Source organism: Budorcas taxicolor, unplaced genomic scaffold, assembly GCF_023091745.1.
Source record: "Budorcas taxicolor isolate Tak-1 unplaced genomic scaffold, Takin1.1 scaffold846, whole genome shotgun sequence".
Taxonomy (NCBI): Eukaryota; Metazoa; Chordata; class Mammalia; order Artiodactyla; family Bovidae; genus Budorcas; species Budorcas taxicolor.
In genome coordinates this window covers 23,263-42,216 of record NW_026292765.1, presented here as the reverse complement: position 1 = coordinate 42,216, position 18,954 = coordinate 23,263, and the positions used below count along the sequence as shown (strand labels likewise).

Below are 18,954 nucleotides of genomic sequence, written 5' to 3'. Positions count from 1 at the left end.
GTCTAACAGAGTCATTCTGGCCCATCCAGAGATTACATGAATATTTCATGGCCATCTACACTTAGTTTTTCCTTCATTTGTAGTGCTGTAGTACTTTTAGATATTCAAAAAGTACCAGTTACTGAGGATGCAAAAATGAATGAAGTATGGATTCTGTTGAGGGAATCACTTATTTTTATGTACCATTTGTTAGCCTGTTACTTAAAGATTTGAATTTGTTTTTACTTTTTAAATATAGTTCTAGAGACTTCCCTGATAGTCCAGTGGCTGAGACTCTGGGCTTCCAGTGCAGGGGGCCTGTGTTTGATGCCTGGTCAGAAAACTGGATCCTATATGCTGTGACTAAGAGCTGGTGCAGCCAAATAAATAAATATATTTAAAACAAAATAATAGTTTCTATTAAGGTATAAGCTTCCACAGTGGTTGCTATCCACTTATTAATACCTGTCACATAATGTAAATGCAATTTTCTTATAAGGATTCAAACTAAATTTAAGAAACGGCAGAATTTGAAAATGTACAATGTTAGTTGTTATATATATATATAACTTGCTGTTGGTAGGTTGTTCCAGTTTTGGTGCATCTCCTGTCTGCTATCAGCAGTGTTAGACTTTACATCCCCAAAGACCTTCGACCACTGGACAACAGACAGAGTGTTCTAAAATCAATACAGGTATGCACATTAATTTTATAAATTAAATATAAATTTTATGTAAATATAAATAGATTGTAAAACAAGGCAATTGATATGCTTTTAAATATATTGCTTTCTTTCAGGAAAACTATAAACTGCCAATAGTGGCAATTATTTTTGACAAACAGTGGCAGCAGGTCTATATGTAGATTGCCCTCTCTTTGAATCTACCAACAAGTTAGTCTAAGGGAGGGCTCACAAAGTAAAACGTAACCACTGTTGTATGTTAAATACATTTGCTTTACTGGTTATGAATGAAAGTAACTACAGAGTGTGTTAAAAGTTTTTATATATAAAATCATGTGCCTGGACTTTTGATTAATGCATGGATAAAATAGTCTTATGGAAAATTATTAGTTGGTTAGTAAATAAATATTTGAAGAACATTTACTATGTAGCAAAGGCCATATACTAAAATCTGAGAAAACTGGATGCTTTTCATGTACAGTAGGAATTTTTAAGCTTTGGTCCATATGTGGACTTCTAAAATGAATAATTCTCTTAACAATTTTACAAACAGTTTTGTGGGTAACCTTTTTTTTAAAATTTCTAACTGACCAAATCCTATATTACGTTTAAGGCCTATCTAAGACCCTGAAAGTCTTCCAGTGGGATATCAGGCTGTAATAAACTCTCTCTTCTCTGAATTCACATGTTTATTATATTTAATATTTAAATCATGTTAGAGAAAAAAAATGTAGCAATGGGGATCTGGATCCCTTAAAAAGTTTGTCTTTTTAAGTCTTTCAACTCAGTACCACGCTCCCTAAGAATCAGCCCAAAGAAGTAATCAGAAAATTGAAAAAAATTTACACTTGAGATGTTCAATTCAGGATTATTTATAATGGCAAGAAGTTACAGCAGTAAATGTACAGTAATGGGTTTTATCAATAAGTTGTGCCACACTAAACTCCAAATATTAGAATTATTAATGAATTATAATACATGTCTATGTGCATAGGAAAAACATAAAGGAAATACTGGTTTAGCTTAGTCTTAACTAATATTACCTGTGAGGTGAAAAATGAATTTTAAATATTTTGTTTCAGGAAGTTCAGAAACGTTTTCCTGATGGTGTTCCCTTATTAGACCCTATTGATGACATGGGCATTCAGGATCAAGGACTGAAAAAAGTTATCCAGAAAGTAGAGGCCTTTGAGCATCGAATGTATTCTCATCCTCTTCACAATGATCCAAATTTGGAAACTGTGTATACACTTTGTGAAAAAAAAGCACAGGTATGGCAGAAACATTTTTATCATAGAATTCTATGTATTTCACTATATGAGAGAGTATATATAATTTTTCATTTTATTTTTCTATTGGATTCATCAGCTAAAGCAAGAAGGTGCCTAGCTATCAATTCTTACCAGCAAAAAAAAGTTGATCGCTTTAATTGAGATACCATTCACATAGCATAACATTCATCCCTTTAAAGCATACCATTTAGTGGTTGTTAGTGTATTCACAGTATGGTCTGCAACTATAACCACTATCTAACTGCAGAACATTCTCATCACCCACAAAAGAAACCTCATCCCTGTTAGCAGTCACTCCCCATTTCCCTACCCTCCAGTCCCTGGCAGCTGCAAATCTCATTTTTGCCTTATGGATTTGCCTGTTCTGGAGCTTTCATGTAAATAATACAATATGTGGCGTCTGTGTTTGCCTTCTTAGTTAACGTCTTCAAGATTCATCCATGTTGTAGCATGAATCTGTATTTTATTCCTTTTTATAGCTGAAAAATACTCCCTTATATATGTGTTATACCACATTCTGTTTACCATTCATCAGCTGATGAACATTTGGAATTTTTCCATTTCTTGGCTGTTATGAATAATACTGCTATGAACATTTGTGTACAATTTTTGTGTGGACATATGTTTTCATTTCCCTTAGATGGAATTGGGTTGAATTGCTGGGTCATAGAGGAACTCTGTGTTTATCTTTATGAGAAACTGCCAAACTGTGTTCCAAAGTGGCTGCACCATTTTATATTCTCAGCAGCTTATTAAAGTTCCAGTTTCTCCACATCCTCCCCAACATTTGTTATTGTCTGCATTTTTAATTATAGCTGGTCTAGTGGTATAAAGTAGTAGTTCACCTTTTTAGGGTAACTAGCTGTGTTCTCTAACCAGTTAAAGCATTCTTATAGCCATTCTGAATAACGAATTTAGAAAAAGCTTGCTGAAGTGAACACATTTCTTTCCACTATCCACTTCTCTTCAACTAGAATCTCTGTGTAGCCAAATATCATTTTCTCCTTGAAGTTTATAAGTCTTTGCTTTTATGCTTTTTCAGCTTTTATCACATGCCACTCTTACTGTGTTTGTCTTTCTGTCTCACAAACTAGATTTTAAGCTCCTTAAGCTCAGGTGTTTCATTTTAGCTTACTTATACTCTTTCATATCTCCCATAATGATCTATTTTTATAAAGTAGATGCCTGGTGTTTATTGAATAAATAATATGAGTAGAAACTTCTTTGCCTAATAAAGTAACGTGTTCAGCTCATGGTTTTAACAGCACTGCCGCTTCCTAGCTTTTTGTGAACTAACATGATGTGGCCCTGTGCCATGTTGTGCACAGCAAGTATGTTCTCAGGGAACATGTAGTATATATACTATGCTATGGCCCACCATGAAGGTTTCTTCTCAAAATGAGGAAACTGAGACATTAAAAGCTTGAGTATGCTCAGACTGTGCTAGTATGATCCTAGCCTGCCCATCTCTCACCAGGACCTTGCAGCTCCCTCCCTGCGTCCAGTTTCTCCCTACACCAGAGAATCAACTTTAATAGTTTCAATACAAGAACAAAGAGACCTGAGTTTGGTTGAGTGATAACTGGAGAATATCCATGGATAATGTGACTTGAAGCCCCAGAGAAAGGGATTATCTGAGCTACTGAAATGTAACAAAAAGCCCTAGTGTCTAGCTAAAAGTCTGGCTAAATGAACTTGTTATAAAGACTGCAATACATGCAAAAAGTGCTTATGCAGAAGCGTTAAGTTCTAAAAGTAAGACCTAAAGTTGATGTGGACTGTGTTTTTATTTTGCTAAGTAGTAGTCATACACCAGAAAAGACTGAAAGGAAAACATAATCTGTTGTGAGATTATAGTAAGTATCTCCCCTGTTCCCCCTTACTTATACTGCAAGAAAACTATGAAGAGTTAACAATTTTATGACCTTCTAGAGACTGCAAGATAAACTTAACATTCCTTAGCCCTGCCTAGGAAGCCCTTCAGAATCTGACTGCTCAACTGTCAACATTTTAAGTCCTCATACCCTCTGACCCAGCTTTCTACAAAGTGAGGCAATATGAGGATGTTCTTGTAGCATTCTTTGAAAAAGCAAATGAATATAAACAACCTCTGAGTTCATCAGTAGAAAGTTAGATACATGAATTATGAATATCCACAATGGTATCAAAATGACCCTTAAAAAAAGAATGAGGTAATGTATATGTACTTTTTGGAAGAGAAATCCTGATTGTATTAAGTGGGAAAGGAAGCTGATCACAACTTTGCGGGGAAAACCGCTGTACCTATTTGTTCATGTATTGACAGACGTGGGTAATCTATTCTGTGTTCTTTTAAGGTATGTAGAAGAAGGTCTAGAACAGCATCATGTAGTATAGAATACAAGCTTCTCACAGAATTTAAAATTCTTTAGTAGACACTTTTCTTAAAAATGAAAAACAGGTGAAATTAATTTTAATAAGATTTTTATTTAACTCAGTATATCCAGAATACATTTCAACATGTAATCAGTATAAAAATTACTGAGGTAAAAATCTTAAATAGTAGACTCTCTTCTACCAACCTGTAAGCTTTGTATGCCTCTATTTAGCACAGTCTTCTATGCTAATAACATAGGTGCATCTTCAATTAAAGAAACTTTAGAAGATAATTTTTTTTTTCTGATAGGCCTAGTAAACATACCAGGTGGCAGAGAGGTAGCATGCTAGGTAACATATAAAGCATTCCTTCTTATCCTCCTAGCATTGTGACATGTCAGTTCATGGCAACGTAAATAATTGCTAAGAGTTTAAATTCTGGAGTCTGAATCCCATCAATCCCAAGCTTGGGTTTGAATCCCGTCTTTTATTACTCTCTCTGTGATCTTGACCAGTTTACTTGGTAATCTCTCTCTGCCTCAGTTTTCTCATCTGTAAAATTCACATTTATGTCTGCGTAAGAATTAAATGAGACCACCCAGCACCTAGAGTCCTGGCCTCGCTCTTTCCTCGAGAACAAACATCATGAGCTTCAGCGCCCAATCCACCTTCTCCAACTACCGGTCCCTGGGCTCCATGCAGTCGTCGGGCCACCGCGTCCAACCGGCCAGCAGCGCGGCCAGCGTCTATGCAGGCGCCAGGGGCTCGGGCTCCCGGATCTCCGTGTCCCGCACCACCAGCGTCCGGGGCGGCTGGGGGTCCGGGAACCTGGGAGCCGGGATGGCCGGGGGTCTGGTGGGTGTAGGGGGCATCCAGGGTGAGAAGGAGACCATGCAAGACCTGAATGACCGCCTGGCTTCCTACCTGGAGGAGGTGAGGAGCCTGGAGGCGGATAACCAGAGACTGGAGAGCAAAATCCTGGAACACCTGGAGAAGAAGGGACCCCAGGTCAGAGACTGGGGACACTGCCTGAAGATCATCGAGGACCTGAGTGCTCCGATTTTTGCAAATTCTGTGGACAACGCCCGCATCGTTCTGCAGATTGACAATGCCCGTCTTGCTGCTGATGACTTCAGAGTCACGTATGAGACGGAACTGGCCATGCGCCAGTCTGTGGAGAGTGACATACATGGGCTCCGCAAGGTCATCGATGACCCCAGTGTCACCCGGCTGCAGCTGGAGACTGAGATCGAGGCTCTCAAGGAAGAGCTGCTCTTCATGAAGAAGAATCGTGAGGCGGAAGTAAAAGGTCTACAAAACCAGATTGCCAACTCTGGGCTGACCGTGGAGTTGGATGCCCCCAAACCTCAGGACCTTAGCAAGATCATGGCAGACATCCAGGCCCAGTATGACGAGCTGGCTCAGAAGAACCGAGAGGAGCTGGACAAGTACTGGTCCCAGCAGATTGAGGAGAGCACCACAGTGGTCACCTCGCAGAACGCTGAGATAGGAGCTGCTGAGATGACCCTCACAGAGCTGAGGCGCACCGTCCAGTCCCTGGAGACCGACCTGGACTCCATGAGAAATCTGAAGACCAGCTTAGAGAACAGCCTGAGGGAAGTGGAGGCCCGCTACGCCATGCAGATGGAGCAACTGAACGGAGTCCTCCTGCACCTGGAGTCAGAGCTGGCCCAGACCCGGGCAGAGGGGCAACGCCAGACCCAGGAGTACGAGGCCCTGCTGAATGTTAAGGTCAAGCTGGAGGCTGAGATCAATACCTACTGCCGTCTGCTGGAAGATGGGGAGGATTTCAGTCTTGGCGACGCTCTGGACAGCAGCAACTCCAGGCATACCATCCAGAAGACCACCACCCTCAGGCTCGTGGATGGCAAAGTGGTGTCTGAGACCTCAGACGCCAAAGTTCTGAGGCACTGAGGCAGCAGAAGCAGGGTCCCCTGGGGGGCAGGAGGTCAATAAAAGTTGAGACATTCATTGCAAAAAAAAAAAAGAATTAAATGAAATAATGTAAAGCACTTGAAGAATCAGGATTCATAGTTAGCTGTCAATAAATGTCAATTACTGACCACCGTTGTTGCCTTTAACTTCTCTTCAGTTGAAGCTTAATAAAGCATCTGCAAAATACCAGAGTCTTTGAATTTCAGCTTCTCAGTTCCTAAACTTTCTGTCAATGTTTTTCTGAACTTCGAGCCTCCACTTTAGGATCCCAGTGTTTCCTTGCTTTGTACTGTCATCTCTGTCACAGTTGATGAGTATATAATATCTATATATGTCATTAATTTAAATACACATCTAACCTAAAATATAACCTCAAAATAACATTTTCCTTTTAAGCTTTCATCTTTGTCTACAAAATAAAGACTTACTTTCTTTGCTAAATCATTTTCCAGCTTTTAGGCAGATTTTATGCAATTTGAGGGCTTAAAAGAGAAAGAACACAAGATTCATATACTCATCTTTCTTTGCTTATTCTCTTGAGTTGCCCCTAATTCCATAAGGATTGAAAAGTTGGAGCTGATGTGATTGCTACCTCAGATAACATCATTCTTCTTGTATAATATCCTGGAATAGTAAGAAACTGCTATGTTCCTCTCCACCCCTCCCCCCAATATAATTATGTTTTGTTTCATTTCATGAGTAAATGTAATTTTTATTTTGTTTACTTTGTTATTGAACTTCTTTTTACTTTCGTATGCCTTAGATTGCAATAGACATTAAATCCGCAAAGCGAGAACTAAAGAAAGCAAGAACTGTCCTACAAATGGATGAGCTCAAATGTCGCAAACGTGTTTTAAGGAGGTTGGGATTTGCTACATCTTCTGATGTCATAGAGATGAAAGGACGAGTGGCTTGTGAGATAAGCAGGTAATACCTGGTTGTTCTAGAAAACTGATTCTAAAATGGAATACTGATTTTAAAAGAGGGCTGTTAATCTTTTGGAAAAAGAACTGTTTTAAAAACAAGAAAGTTTGTTTGGTGCTTTTCATATTAAAATACAGGTTTTGGCCATGAAGTTGAGAAATTAGGGAGAATAAAAATCTTGGACCTTACTAATTAATGCAGATACCATTAATATTTTCATGTTTCCTTTTTCTTTATTTTATAGCACTGTGGAATTTTTATGTAACTGTAGTCTTAGTTTACACATGAATTTTTATACTTTTAATTTTTTTGTAGTTATGAAGTTTCTGTAAAGTTTTAGGCTAACGTAGCATATTATATGCCACAGCTTAAAATCAGATATAATCTTTTGTATATTAGATATAAGCTGTTTATTTTGGTTATCTTCTACCACATTACAAATGACCTTAAAGCTAAATGACATAAAGCAGAAGTCATTTCATTCTCTCTGGTTGTTTCTGTGGGTCAGAAATTCTAGAAGAGTGGGCCCTTCGGATGGTTCTGGCTCAGGATCCCTTGTGACTGCCATCATTTTGAAGATATTTTGCCATAGTCAGTTATTCTCTGTGAGTCCATAAAAGACATCTCAAAATAGTTTTTATGTACTCAGCAAGGCCCTAATGTATGGGATCAGAAAATTACAGCCCTTTGTAAATGCTTTGGACATTCCTGATGAAGACTTACTCGTATCGTTCTTATGGATCATCTAGTTCAGGTACGACTTCAGATATCTGCAGGGGCCAAGATTCTGTGGCAAACAGAACAGCTGTAGGCCACCAAAAGGAGGCAGCAACTACCCAGCCTCAATTAGTTATTAAAAATAATGTGATATCAGAGTATAAGTTAGAAAAGTCAAATATCTAGTTTCTTTTTTTTTTTTTTGGTGAAATCTCTTGATTTTTAAATGTTCACAAAATATTTCAGAATTATGTTTTTAGGTTCTTATGCAAGCTAAATATAAAACACTTCGTGTTAGATTTGGCCCACAAGCTTGTATTGAATAGCTTTCCTTAAACCTTGATAAAATTAAGCTTTCCTGCTTTGTAATTAAAGAAACCTAGGCACTATAAAGTTAATAATTTATGTAGAATTAAATTTAGACTATAACATTGATCTGTTTATTTAAATGCCAGTTCAGTTCAGTTCAGTTTGGTTCAGTCGCTCAGTCGTGTCCGACTCTTTGGACCCCATGAATCGCAGCACGCCAGGCCTCCCTGTCCATCACCATCTCCCGGAGCTCACTCAGACTCACGTCCATCGAGTCCGTGATGCCATCCAGCCATCTCATCCTGGGTCGTCCCCTTTTCCTCCTGCCCCCAATCCCTCCCAGCATCAGAGTCTTTTCCAATGAGTCAACTCTTCGCATGAGGTGGCCAAAGTACTGGAGCTTCAGCTTTAGCATCATTCCTTCCAAAGAAATCCCAGGGTTGATCTCCTTCAAGATGAATGTTATTGGAATTATTTCTTTGTGATGTTATATAGTATTCAATAATTGAATTAATTTAAATTTATTTTAAATTATTAAATATAAATTTAATATAATATTAAATAATTGATTTATTTCTCTTGGGTAGCTGCAGCTAGATTTAGTCTTGGAAGAAAGAATATTTAGAGAGATAACAATATCACATATCAAAGCACATTACTTTTCCCCCAGATTTGCCTCTCGTGATCTATCTTGGAGAATAAAACCACTGCAGGCAAAAACTGGAGTCATCCTTGATTCCTCCTCTCCCTTCTTACTCTCTTTCCACGTCTTCATGATTGTTTTCTCCTATCTCTGTGCGGTTTTTTAACTGTTCCCACTAACTGAAGTGCATCCCTTTTATAAGTTTCTGCAACCCATCCTTTATTCTCTTGCTTTCAGAATTGTCTTTCCAAAACATAAATCCTAGCATGTCATTCTTTGGTAAAAGTCTGTCAATGATTCTCTGTTGCTTTTAAAATAAATTCCATAATTGAGTATATTCTTGCCCTTTCCTGTGTATCCCCTCTGTTGCCACATCCCACACATGTTTCTTTCATTTAGCATGACTTTTCCGTCACTCCCCATTTCTGCATGTTTTTTTCAAGATCTTCTGAAACTTGCTTTGAGTTTCTTCAGATTGATTTTAGTCTCCTCAACTCTTTTTTTTTTTTTTGCATAATTGCCTATATAAACCTCTACTAAATTGCTGTCATGTGCTTATTATCTTTCTCATCTGCCTCTCCCACATTAGACTATAGAAGTAGTCTTATCTGTGTTTTCCCTGTTAGGAGCTTAACTCTGTTAATCGTTAGGAACCCATATTTAGCTTTTGACTTTTGTTTTTGATTAGTTATTACCGTAAAGCTTGATGGTTTGTGACTTTTCTTTTAGAAATCTTAGGAAGTTTGCAAATTGTGTGTCTGCTATGGATACATTCTAATTAAGATTTCTGATAAAGTTTTCATTTAATATTTTTTAAAGTTATTTGTAAAGAATAATTCTAATTTAATTGAGCTACAAAAAATTTAAAAGGTTCTTAAACCTAGGTAATAAATGCTAATAGCTAATTTTTATGGTATTCTGAGAGTCAAGAAAAGATTATTTATTTCGATGAATATCTGTTTTAGTGTTTGCTAGGATGAGCTTTTTATATGAGATACCCATTTTACATTTACTATTGATTTATTCATAAATGCCTGCCATTTCCTTAGTTAGATAAGTCTTAATTTAAAACTGTATCTAAACGATGTGTGGGTATATATATGTGTTTTATATTCTGATATTTGGAGTTTCGTTTCTTTTTCTTTGTGGTGGTACAGTGCTGATGAGCTCCTTCTAACTGAGATGATGTTTAACGGCCTTTTCAATGACCTGTCTGCAGAACAAGCAACAGCACTACTGAGCTGCTTTGTGTTTCAGGAGAATGTGAGTTTATGTATTTAGCACATCTTATTTATTAATTTGCATTTTATAGTTTAATTTTAATATGGATTTTTAAATTATAAAATGACTTTCATATTTACATATTAATAGGTATATTATCAGAAAAGAACAAATAGAATTTTATTTATAGCCAATCATTATTAGTCAGATTCTAAGTTATAAATTTGTTGTATAACCCAGTGCATTATTTGAAGGTCTGGCTTAGTCAGACAGTCCTAGAAGAAAAAAGAAAACGAAATTTAGGCAAATTAGTGAAAATGAAAAGAAAGTAAGACTGAATTAATACGCCTCTTCTCAGTTTTGGAGAGTAACTATGAGGCAGCTGATGATATCAATACTAGCAGCTGAAATCTTTGTTTTCATAGGCAAGATTTGAGGTAATGGCCATAAGATTCTCATCAATAATCTTTTCAAGTGAGTAGTCGAGTTTCAACAGCTTCTAAGAAATAAAAATGAAGTGCTAGATGGACCGTGAGAACACTAATCATCCATTGTGCTCAGTTGCATCCGATTCTTTACAACCCCGTGGACTGTAGCCCACCAGGCTCCTCTGTCCATGGAATTTTCCAGGCAGGAATACTGGAGTGGGTTGCCATTTCCTACTTCAGAGGATCTTCTCGACCCCAGGGATCAAACCTGTGTCTCCTGCATTGGCAGGTGGAATCTTTACCACTACATCACCTGGGAAGCCCTTTACTTTAATTCAAAAGCCAGTGTTTGTTTAAAAGAGTAAAATACATGTTTCACATTTCAAATTCAAGATTTTATTCATTGTGTATAAAATTAATGAAGTAAGAGTAAGACAAGGACATTTGCCTTCTAAAAATAATTTAATGTTATGTAAATTTTTAGATGACCTTTTATCATGTATACTTAGGTTAATTTTTTTTTAAAGTAAATTGTGTAAGAGATTTGTTTTTGCAGTTCTGCCGTTGATCTATTTATCCATTAACTATTTCCTTATTAGTCAGATCAGTTACATAACTTCTTGAAATAGGTGTGGGCACTTTTCTTTAAGCTCTCTGATTACGGATTAACATTACTGTTATAGTGGCAATGATAACAAGTAGGACACTAACTGAAAAATGATTTATGCTCTCCTAAGAATACCTGCTGCGTACTTATGAAATAATTTAATCTGCTTGTGAGGAATACATTTCTTTATGAAATATTATGTTAGGCTGTTTTTCTTAGGTTCAAAATCTTACTGTGTTAATTTCTGAGATAATTGTTAAGAATGTTTGTCAGATTTTCTTTGAACAGATATAAGGTTTACAGATTGTTTGGGGGTTGATGATCTTCTGCCTATGGCAGACTTTTTCTTCTGGCTAATTTCTTATGCTATGTTGTGTTTTTTGTTTTTAATTTGGCACAACAAAACTCCTGTCTTTTGAAAGGCCAAGTATGTTACCTCTTCACAGGAGTTGGGCTTCACCAAACTATAGTTGCTAAATCTTGAGGCAAGGTGTCACTGTGTGTCGTCAGGGTTTGTTCAGTGAAGCCACGTTGTGCTGCCTGTACTGTCATCATTCTTACCGTGGGGCCTTCAACTTCAAAATGGACAATTGTGTTGAAAGTAACGTGGAATGTTGTTGATACTTTTAAAAGTATTTTCTAGCCAGAGAAGAAGGTAAATATAGTAAGATATTGGTTATCGGTGCTGATAATTTCTGTTTTAAAATGTGTTATTTCTAAAACTGTGCCCTTATTTTTATATATTACACAGTCTTTATAATATAAATAACAAGTGTTTTTCAAATGCTTATTAATCACCCACTGTGTGCAGTGCAGAGACCAAGACCTGAGAGAGAAAACAGAATTTTTTGCTTTCATGATACTTTCGTGTATGCTAGTCAATGAAGATAAAGAAATCAAGAATAGACGTATTATGTTAGAAGGATGAGGGGTTTGGAGAAAAGTGAAGCAAAAGAGGCAAATAGAAATCATTTTGAGGGGCTGCATTTACTATTTTAAATAAAGTGATTAGAAAAGCCTCACTGATAAAGTAAAATTTAAATCAAGACCTAAAGGAGAGATGGGGCAAACTGCATGTACCTGGTGGGAGCGTGTTGGTAAAATGACAGACACTTATCTTACTTATATCATGACCAGCGCCTTCTACTTACAATGACCAGGAGAGAGGAAGAGATCAGTAACTGGCGACCAGGGAATGGATGCAATATCAAAGACATTTACAGTCTTGCGTACTTTTCACTAAACTGAGATATTGAGTTCATTCTGGCCATTTTGCTTTCTCATTACTTATCATGATTTTTTTGTTTTAACAGGAATAACACAGAACCTGGTTCATAATTTATTATATAATATATACCTGATACAAATCAAAACTAAGTCCTATATAAATACTGATGCTTAAAGGCAGATCTGTTACAACTAGCCTGTAGTTTGGTTTTTTATTTAGTTTACCTATAATTACTTTAAATCCTGTCTCACACATATATACACACATTTCTTGTAATAATTTTTTGTATAGTAAGTCTACCTTTGTCAAAATTAATTGTTCCTTAATATTAGATTGGTACGAAAGTAATTACCGTTTCGGACCTTGAATTTTAAATCATTATAACTAGGCTCAAGTTCATCTTTATTAACCAAAATAGGAACCATTACAATTAACATATTTTTGCCAATGGAAAATGTTTGTTTATTCCTGTAGCATAGAAATCCATGCTTTGGGATTTGATGAACTCATGGAAAGTATTTTCTGCATCTTGCTGGTTGTGGAAGCATTTTCCCTTCAAAAAGTTGTTGAGAAGCTTGAAGAAGTGGTAGTGAGTTGGTGAGAGGTCAGGTGAATATGGCAGATGAGGCCAAACTTTGCAGCCCAATCCGTTCAGCTTTTGAAGCATTGGTTGTGCAACATGCAGTCAAACGTTGTTGTGGAGAAGAATTGGCCCCTTTCTGTTGACCAGTACCTGCTGCAGGCATTGCAGTTTTGGGTGCATCTCATTGACTTGCTTCTGGGAAGCATACTTCCCAGATGTAATGGTTTCGCCAGGATTCAGAAAGCTGTCATGGACCACACGAGCAGCATACCACCAAACAGTGACCAGGACCCTTTTTTTGGAGCAAGTTTGGGTTTGGGAAGTGCTTTAGAGCTTTTTTGCATCCAGCCAATGAGCTGGTTGTCTCTGACTGTCAGATAAAATCCACTTTTCATTGCACATCACAATCCAGTCGAGAAATGGTCCGTTGTTGTTGGGTAGACTAAGAGAAGATGACATCTCAAAATGACGAATATTTTGATTTTCGGTCAGCTCTTGAGGCACCCACTTATCGAGCTTTTTCACCCTTTCAGTTTCCTTCAAATGCCAAATGAGCGTAGAATGGTCACTGTTGAGTTCTTGGGCAACTTCTTGTGTAGATGGAAGAGGATCAGCTTCAGTGATCCTCTCAGGTGGTTGTCATCAACTTCTGATGGTCAGTCACTGCTCTCTTCATCTTCAGGGCTCTCGTCGTCTTTGCCACACTTCTTGAACCAGCACTGCACTGTATGTTCATTAGCAGTTCCTGGGTCAAATGCATTGTTGGTGTTGCGAGTTGTCTCCACTGCTTTATCACTCCTTTTGAACTTGAATAAGAAATTTGCTTGAAATAGCTTTTTGTCTAACATTATTTCCATAGTCTAAAATACAAATAAACAGCAAGTAATAATTCATTAGCAAAAAGCTTTATAAAGCAAGAAATGAGCATTAAAATGATGTATAACAGAACCACACTTGAATGTATTCCAATATCAAATGGTATAATTCAACACTGCAAAACTGAAATTGCTTTTATACCAACCTAATAATATCTTTATACTAATCACAAATCTGTAGGTTTTGAGTGCCTTAGAGTGTTAAGAAACCAACACACAGAATTGAAGCAGCTTGTCCAAGTTAATTTGATTGGTTAGTAATAGACCTTAAACTTTTAATTTTTCTAATTGAGAAATTGATTGACTTTTCAGTAATGGAAAGAGAACAGTAAGAACAGTGAAACTCATTTAAATTTTTGTCTTCAAACGGGCTTCCTTAGTGGCTCAGATGGGTAAAGAATCTGCCTGCAGTGCAGGAGACCTGGGTTCAGTCCCTGGGTTGGGGAGATCTCCTGAGGAAGGAAATGGCAACACACTCCAGTGTTCTTTCCTGAGAATTCCATGGACAGAGTAGCCTAGTGGGCTACAGGGCTACAGTCCCTGGGGTTGCTAAGAGTAGGACATGACTAAGCACTTTTCAAAGTGGTTAGAGAGTTAGAAATACCTAGGTAAGATTAAAATTGAAGGCATTACTTCCAATGTAATTTATCCAAGATTTTTAGTTTTCACAGGTTAAAAGTTGCCTAGAAGTCAAACTGTTTAAAAAATCAAATTATGGTATAACAGTTTATAAATGTTGATGTAACTAAACTTCTATGCATGTTTACAATATTTGTTCTCCTTCAGTTCCATTTATGGTCACAAAAAATAGCTAATTTAGCACACTTTGCAAATTTAGCAGTGCAGTATTTTCCTCTGAAATATAAAAGAATAGTCTAATTCAGGATGACAGGAATGATAATTTTGCTGACATAATTAATTAGAAACTTTAAATGCTAATGACTGAGGTCTTACAATTTGAAATTAACAGAAATCATGAAAGCTTTGTTTTGTTTATAAAAGTAAATAGTATATAATGCATTTTAAACTTGGGTTTTGTATATAATCTTCCTTTTCTTTTATAGTCTAGTGAGATGCCCAAATTAACAGAGCAGTTAGCAGGACCACTTCGTCAAATGCAGGTAAGATTTTTTTGAACTACATATTTTAAGAATAGTATATTGTGAAATAAACATTTGTGACAGTCTAATCATAGACCACCTGACTTGCCTCTAGAGAAACCTATATGCAGGTCAGGAAGCAACAGTTAGAACTGGACATGGAACAACAGACTGGTTCCAAATAGGAAAAGGAGTATTCAAGGCTGTACATTGTCACCCTGCTTATTTAATTTATATGCAGAGTATATCATGAGAAACGCTGGGCTGGAAGAAGCACAAGCTGGAATCAAGATTGCTGGGAGAAATATCAATAACCTCAGATATGCAGATGACACCACCCTTAAGGCAGAAAGTGAAGAGGAACTAAAAAGTATCTTGACGAAAGTGAAAGAGGATAGCGAAAAAGTTGGCTTAAAGCTCAACATTCAGAAAACAAAGATCATGGCATCCGGGCCCATCACTTCATGGGAAATAGTTTGGGAAACAGTGGAAATAGTGTCAGACTTTATTTTGAGGGGCTCCAAAATCACTGCAGATGGTGATTGTAGCCATGAAATTAAAAGACCCTTACTCCTTGGAAGGAAAGTTATGACCAACCCAGATAGCATATTCAAAAGCAGAGACATTACTTTGCTAACAAAGGTCCATCTAGTCATGGCTATGGTTTTTCCTGTGGTCATGTATGGATGTGAGAGTTGGACTGTGAAGAAAGCTGAGTGCCAAAGAATTGATGCTTTTGAACTGTGGTGTTGGAGAAGACTCTTGAGAATCCCTTGGACTGCAAGGAGATCCAACCAGTCCATTCTAAAGGAGATCAGTCCTGGGTGTTCATTAGAAGGACTGATGCTAAAGCTGAAACTCCAGTACTTTGGCCACCTCATGCGAAGAGTTGACTCATTGGAAAAGACCCTGATGCTGGGAGGGATTGGGGGCAGGAGGAGAAGGGGACGACAGAGGATGAGATGGCTGGATGGCATCACCGACTCGATGGACGCGAGTCTGAGTGAACTCCGGGAGTTGGTGATGGACAGGGAGGCCTGGCGTGCTGCGATTCATGGGGTTGCAAAGAGTTGGACACGACTGAGCGACTGAACTGAACTGAATTATAGTATTTTTCATTTCACAGAGACAGCTTCCTTCAAATTAAATATATCATTTGATGTTAGTTTAGTCACTTAATACTATTTTGATAACATCATTTTTTAATTTTTATTTTAAAAATGAAACCATCTCCCTCACCAAAATAATAAGTTTTATAGAGTTGCTTCGAGTTCAGATTTACCATTACATAGTGTAGATAAACTGTGTCAGCAATTCAGTGCATGCAGTGGTTTCCTTGATGTTAAGAATGGCATCTTGATAGATAGAGTTCAGTTTGTTTTACATTTTTCTATCCTAGTTTATAATAAATTTTAAAATCAGGTTTTAAGATTATCTCTGGATCCTCAAAGACATGTCTTTTTGATACCAGGCACCAGTTTTATGGAAGACAAATTTTTCACCATCAGAGTGAGGTGGGCAGATGGTATGGGGGTAATTTTACATTTAGTGTGTACTTTACTTCTGTTATTTTTAATCAGCTCCACCTCAGATCATCAGGTAGTAGATCCCAAGGGTTTGGGGACCCTTGATTCATCATAATGAATTGGTCTCTTTTATTATTTCTTAGGAAGAATGATTTTGTCTACCACTGTAAGACACTGCAAGAGAGGAATGAAGAGTGACTCATAAAAATGATCTCTTTAATGGAATATTTAGCACTTTTTCATGTTAGTAAGAAGGTTAAACTCCAGAACCAGTGACGTCTTCATAGGCCTGGGAGGTTTTGACCCTTTCAGTTACCAGGGGAAAAGAATGACTCTAACTTCTTATTGTCAAGAAAAGAAAATCTTAAAATGTACCTTGTTTAAAGCTTTGTTGGAGAAAAGCATCGTTTTGCCATAGGACTTTTGTTTCTCTAAGGCTGTTTTGTTATTGTCTTTGTTTTGTTAATGAAACAGAGATTAGTTAAATGTCATTCTTGAATAGTTTTAAGGAAGAGTTTTGGTTATTGTACAAAAGGTATTACTGGGTGAAAATCATGCTCTTGATTTGTTTTTTCTAATTAATGTAGTGAAAAAGCTTTGCTGTTTGATTACTGAACAATGGGTCAGGCATTGTGGCTGCTTAGAAGCAGAACATCCAGATTGTAGGCATATTATTATCAAGGAAGAAAAAGGAAACTCGTAGAAAACCGGCTTTGGAAGCCTAAAGAGAAAGTGATATGGGAGTCATAAATAAGAAGTTTGAAGCATATCTTTTCTTTTCAAAGGAATGTGCTAAAAGAATTGCAAAAGTTTCAGCAGAAGCCAAGTTGGAAATTGATGAGGAGACTTATCTAAGCTCATTTAAACCTCACTTAATGGATGTAGTATACACCTGGGCAACTGGAGCTACATTTGCCCATATCTGCAAAATGACAGATGTCTTTGAAGGTATGGTTAAGTCTTCTATACATACACTTCTTTCTGATATAACAAATGTACTTAGGATGACATTGATTTACGAAAAAAGAATAATATATTATTTTTAATTTTTGATAATAAAAGGAAATCTTCTGCCCATATAGGGGTTTCCCCTGGTGGCTCAGTTATAACGAATCTGCCAGCAATGCAGGAGACCTCCTGCAATGCAAGAGATGCAGGTTCAATCCCTGGGCTGGGAAGATCCCCTGGAAAAGGAAATGGCAACCTTCTCCAGTATCCTTGCCTGGGAAGTCTCATGGACAGAGGAGCCTGGCAGGCTGCATGCAGTCCATGGGGTCACCAAAGTCTGACACGGTTTAGTGACTAAACAACAGCAACCTAATGGCTTGCTATATAATTCCACCAAAAAATGCTCTCCATTGCATATAAAATCAAATAGTTACTTAATTTAACTGAAGAAAAATTTTAAATGAAAAAGTAAAGGTAAAGGAAATACAAAAGGAGTAATTATAAGTGAATTATAAGAAGCAAATAATAGGCACAGTATATAAAGAAAGCCATATTTAGAAATGCTGTATTCATTGCAAAAAGATTGGCTTATGTAGATATATATAGTGGTGAATTCTGTATACATTGAACTTTCTTAAAAATGAAAATAAATAAGCTTGGACTTCATACCGATTATTGTAAGATCCTTAAAATATTATTATTTCTTATCTGTTTATTTTGAGGTAAATTATTTTTAACATACCCTGAATTATATGCTTTTACCTGATATTATTAAACATAACTAATAGATACTGAGTTTATGAATCAGTGATTTTTGCGTTGCATAGATTAAACATCACAACATCAGCTGTGAGCTTTTACTTCACTGCATTGAATTTTATGGGTTTTAAATATGAAGATCCCCTGGAGAAGGGAAAAGCTATCCACTCCAGTATACTGGCCTGGAGAATTCCATGGACTGTATAGTCCATGGGGTCGCAAAGAGTCAGACACGACTAAGTGACCTTCACTTTCATTTTTAAATTAATAGTGTGCTGTTTTAGTCCTTTCCCTGAAGTTTATTTCTAAACTTCCATTAAATGATCGTTAGTATTATGGTCCCAAAATCTTTTTATGAATACTATACTCTGTTATGAGCATGGCGATTATTTATTAGGTAAACAATGTGCCAGGCATTGTGCTATAATCAGCATTTTATATACTTTAATCACCAAATGGCACATCTGAGTAGATACTGTTTGCACTTTGCACAAGGAGACTGATTTATAAAAGGTAAATAATTTGGCCAAGGTCGTGGAGGTGTACCGCGTGACGACGGTGTGTTTAAATTCTGGACTCTGACTGCAGGCCACATGGTAGTTGATGACTTCATCTAAAAACCGTAACTCCTCATCTTTGAGTTTTGGATCACCAAGAGAATTCTTAAACACTACCTAGAACTGTGCCATCTCCATCCTCTGAAAATTCATGCTGTGGGGGTGGTCAGAAGGCCTGTCATAACTGATGGTGTGAGAAGAGGGACACGTGACACCCTCAGCTCACTTAACCCACAGAAACCCAGGGGGGTGTATGACAGCTTGT

At 37.1% G+C, this 18,954-nt stretch overlaps 2 protein-coding genes across 2 annotated transcripts in view; both read left to right on the top strand.

Moving 5' to 3' along the window:
* Nucleotides 1-562: 562 nt before the first annotated feature.
* The window catches only part of LOC128071474 (exosome RNA helicase MTR4-like), a gene marked incomplete at its 5' end in the record, with an annotated part of 27,508 nt that continues 9,116 nt past the window's right edge, over nucleotides 563-18,954 (top strand). Inside the window, 6 exons of the mRNA XM_052664311.1 lie at nucleotides 563-673; nucleotides 1,744-1,932; nucleotides 7,028-7,191; nucleotides 10,015-10,120; nucleotides 14,864-14,920; nucleotides 17,211-17,373. Of these exons, the coding sequence (XP_052520271.1) occupies nucleotides 563-673; nucleotides 1,744-1,932; nucleotides 7,028-7,191; nucleotides 10,015-10,120; nucleotides 14,864-14,920; nucleotides 17,211-17,373 (790 nt within the window). The remainder of the gene's footprint in view (nucleotides 674-1,743; nucleotides 1,933-7,027; nucleotides 7,192-10,014; nucleotides 10,121-14,863; nucleotides 14,921-17,210; nucleotides 17,374-18,954) is intronic.
* Nucleotides 4,924-6,243, top strand: LOC128071475 (keratin, type I cytoskeletal 18-like). The gene has a single exon (XM_052664312.1). It carries the CDS (start codon nucleotides 4,954-4,956, stop codon nucleotides 6,241-6,243), a length of 1,290 nt encoding a protein of 429 aa, XP_052520272.1. The 5' UTR covers nucleotides 4,924-4,953.

Excerpts from the sequence above, each read along its gene's own strand:
- LOC128071475 (XM_052664312.1), top strand. The coding sequence starts at position 4,954 with ATGAGCTTCAGCGCCCAATCCACCTTCTCCAACTACCGGTCCCTGGGC.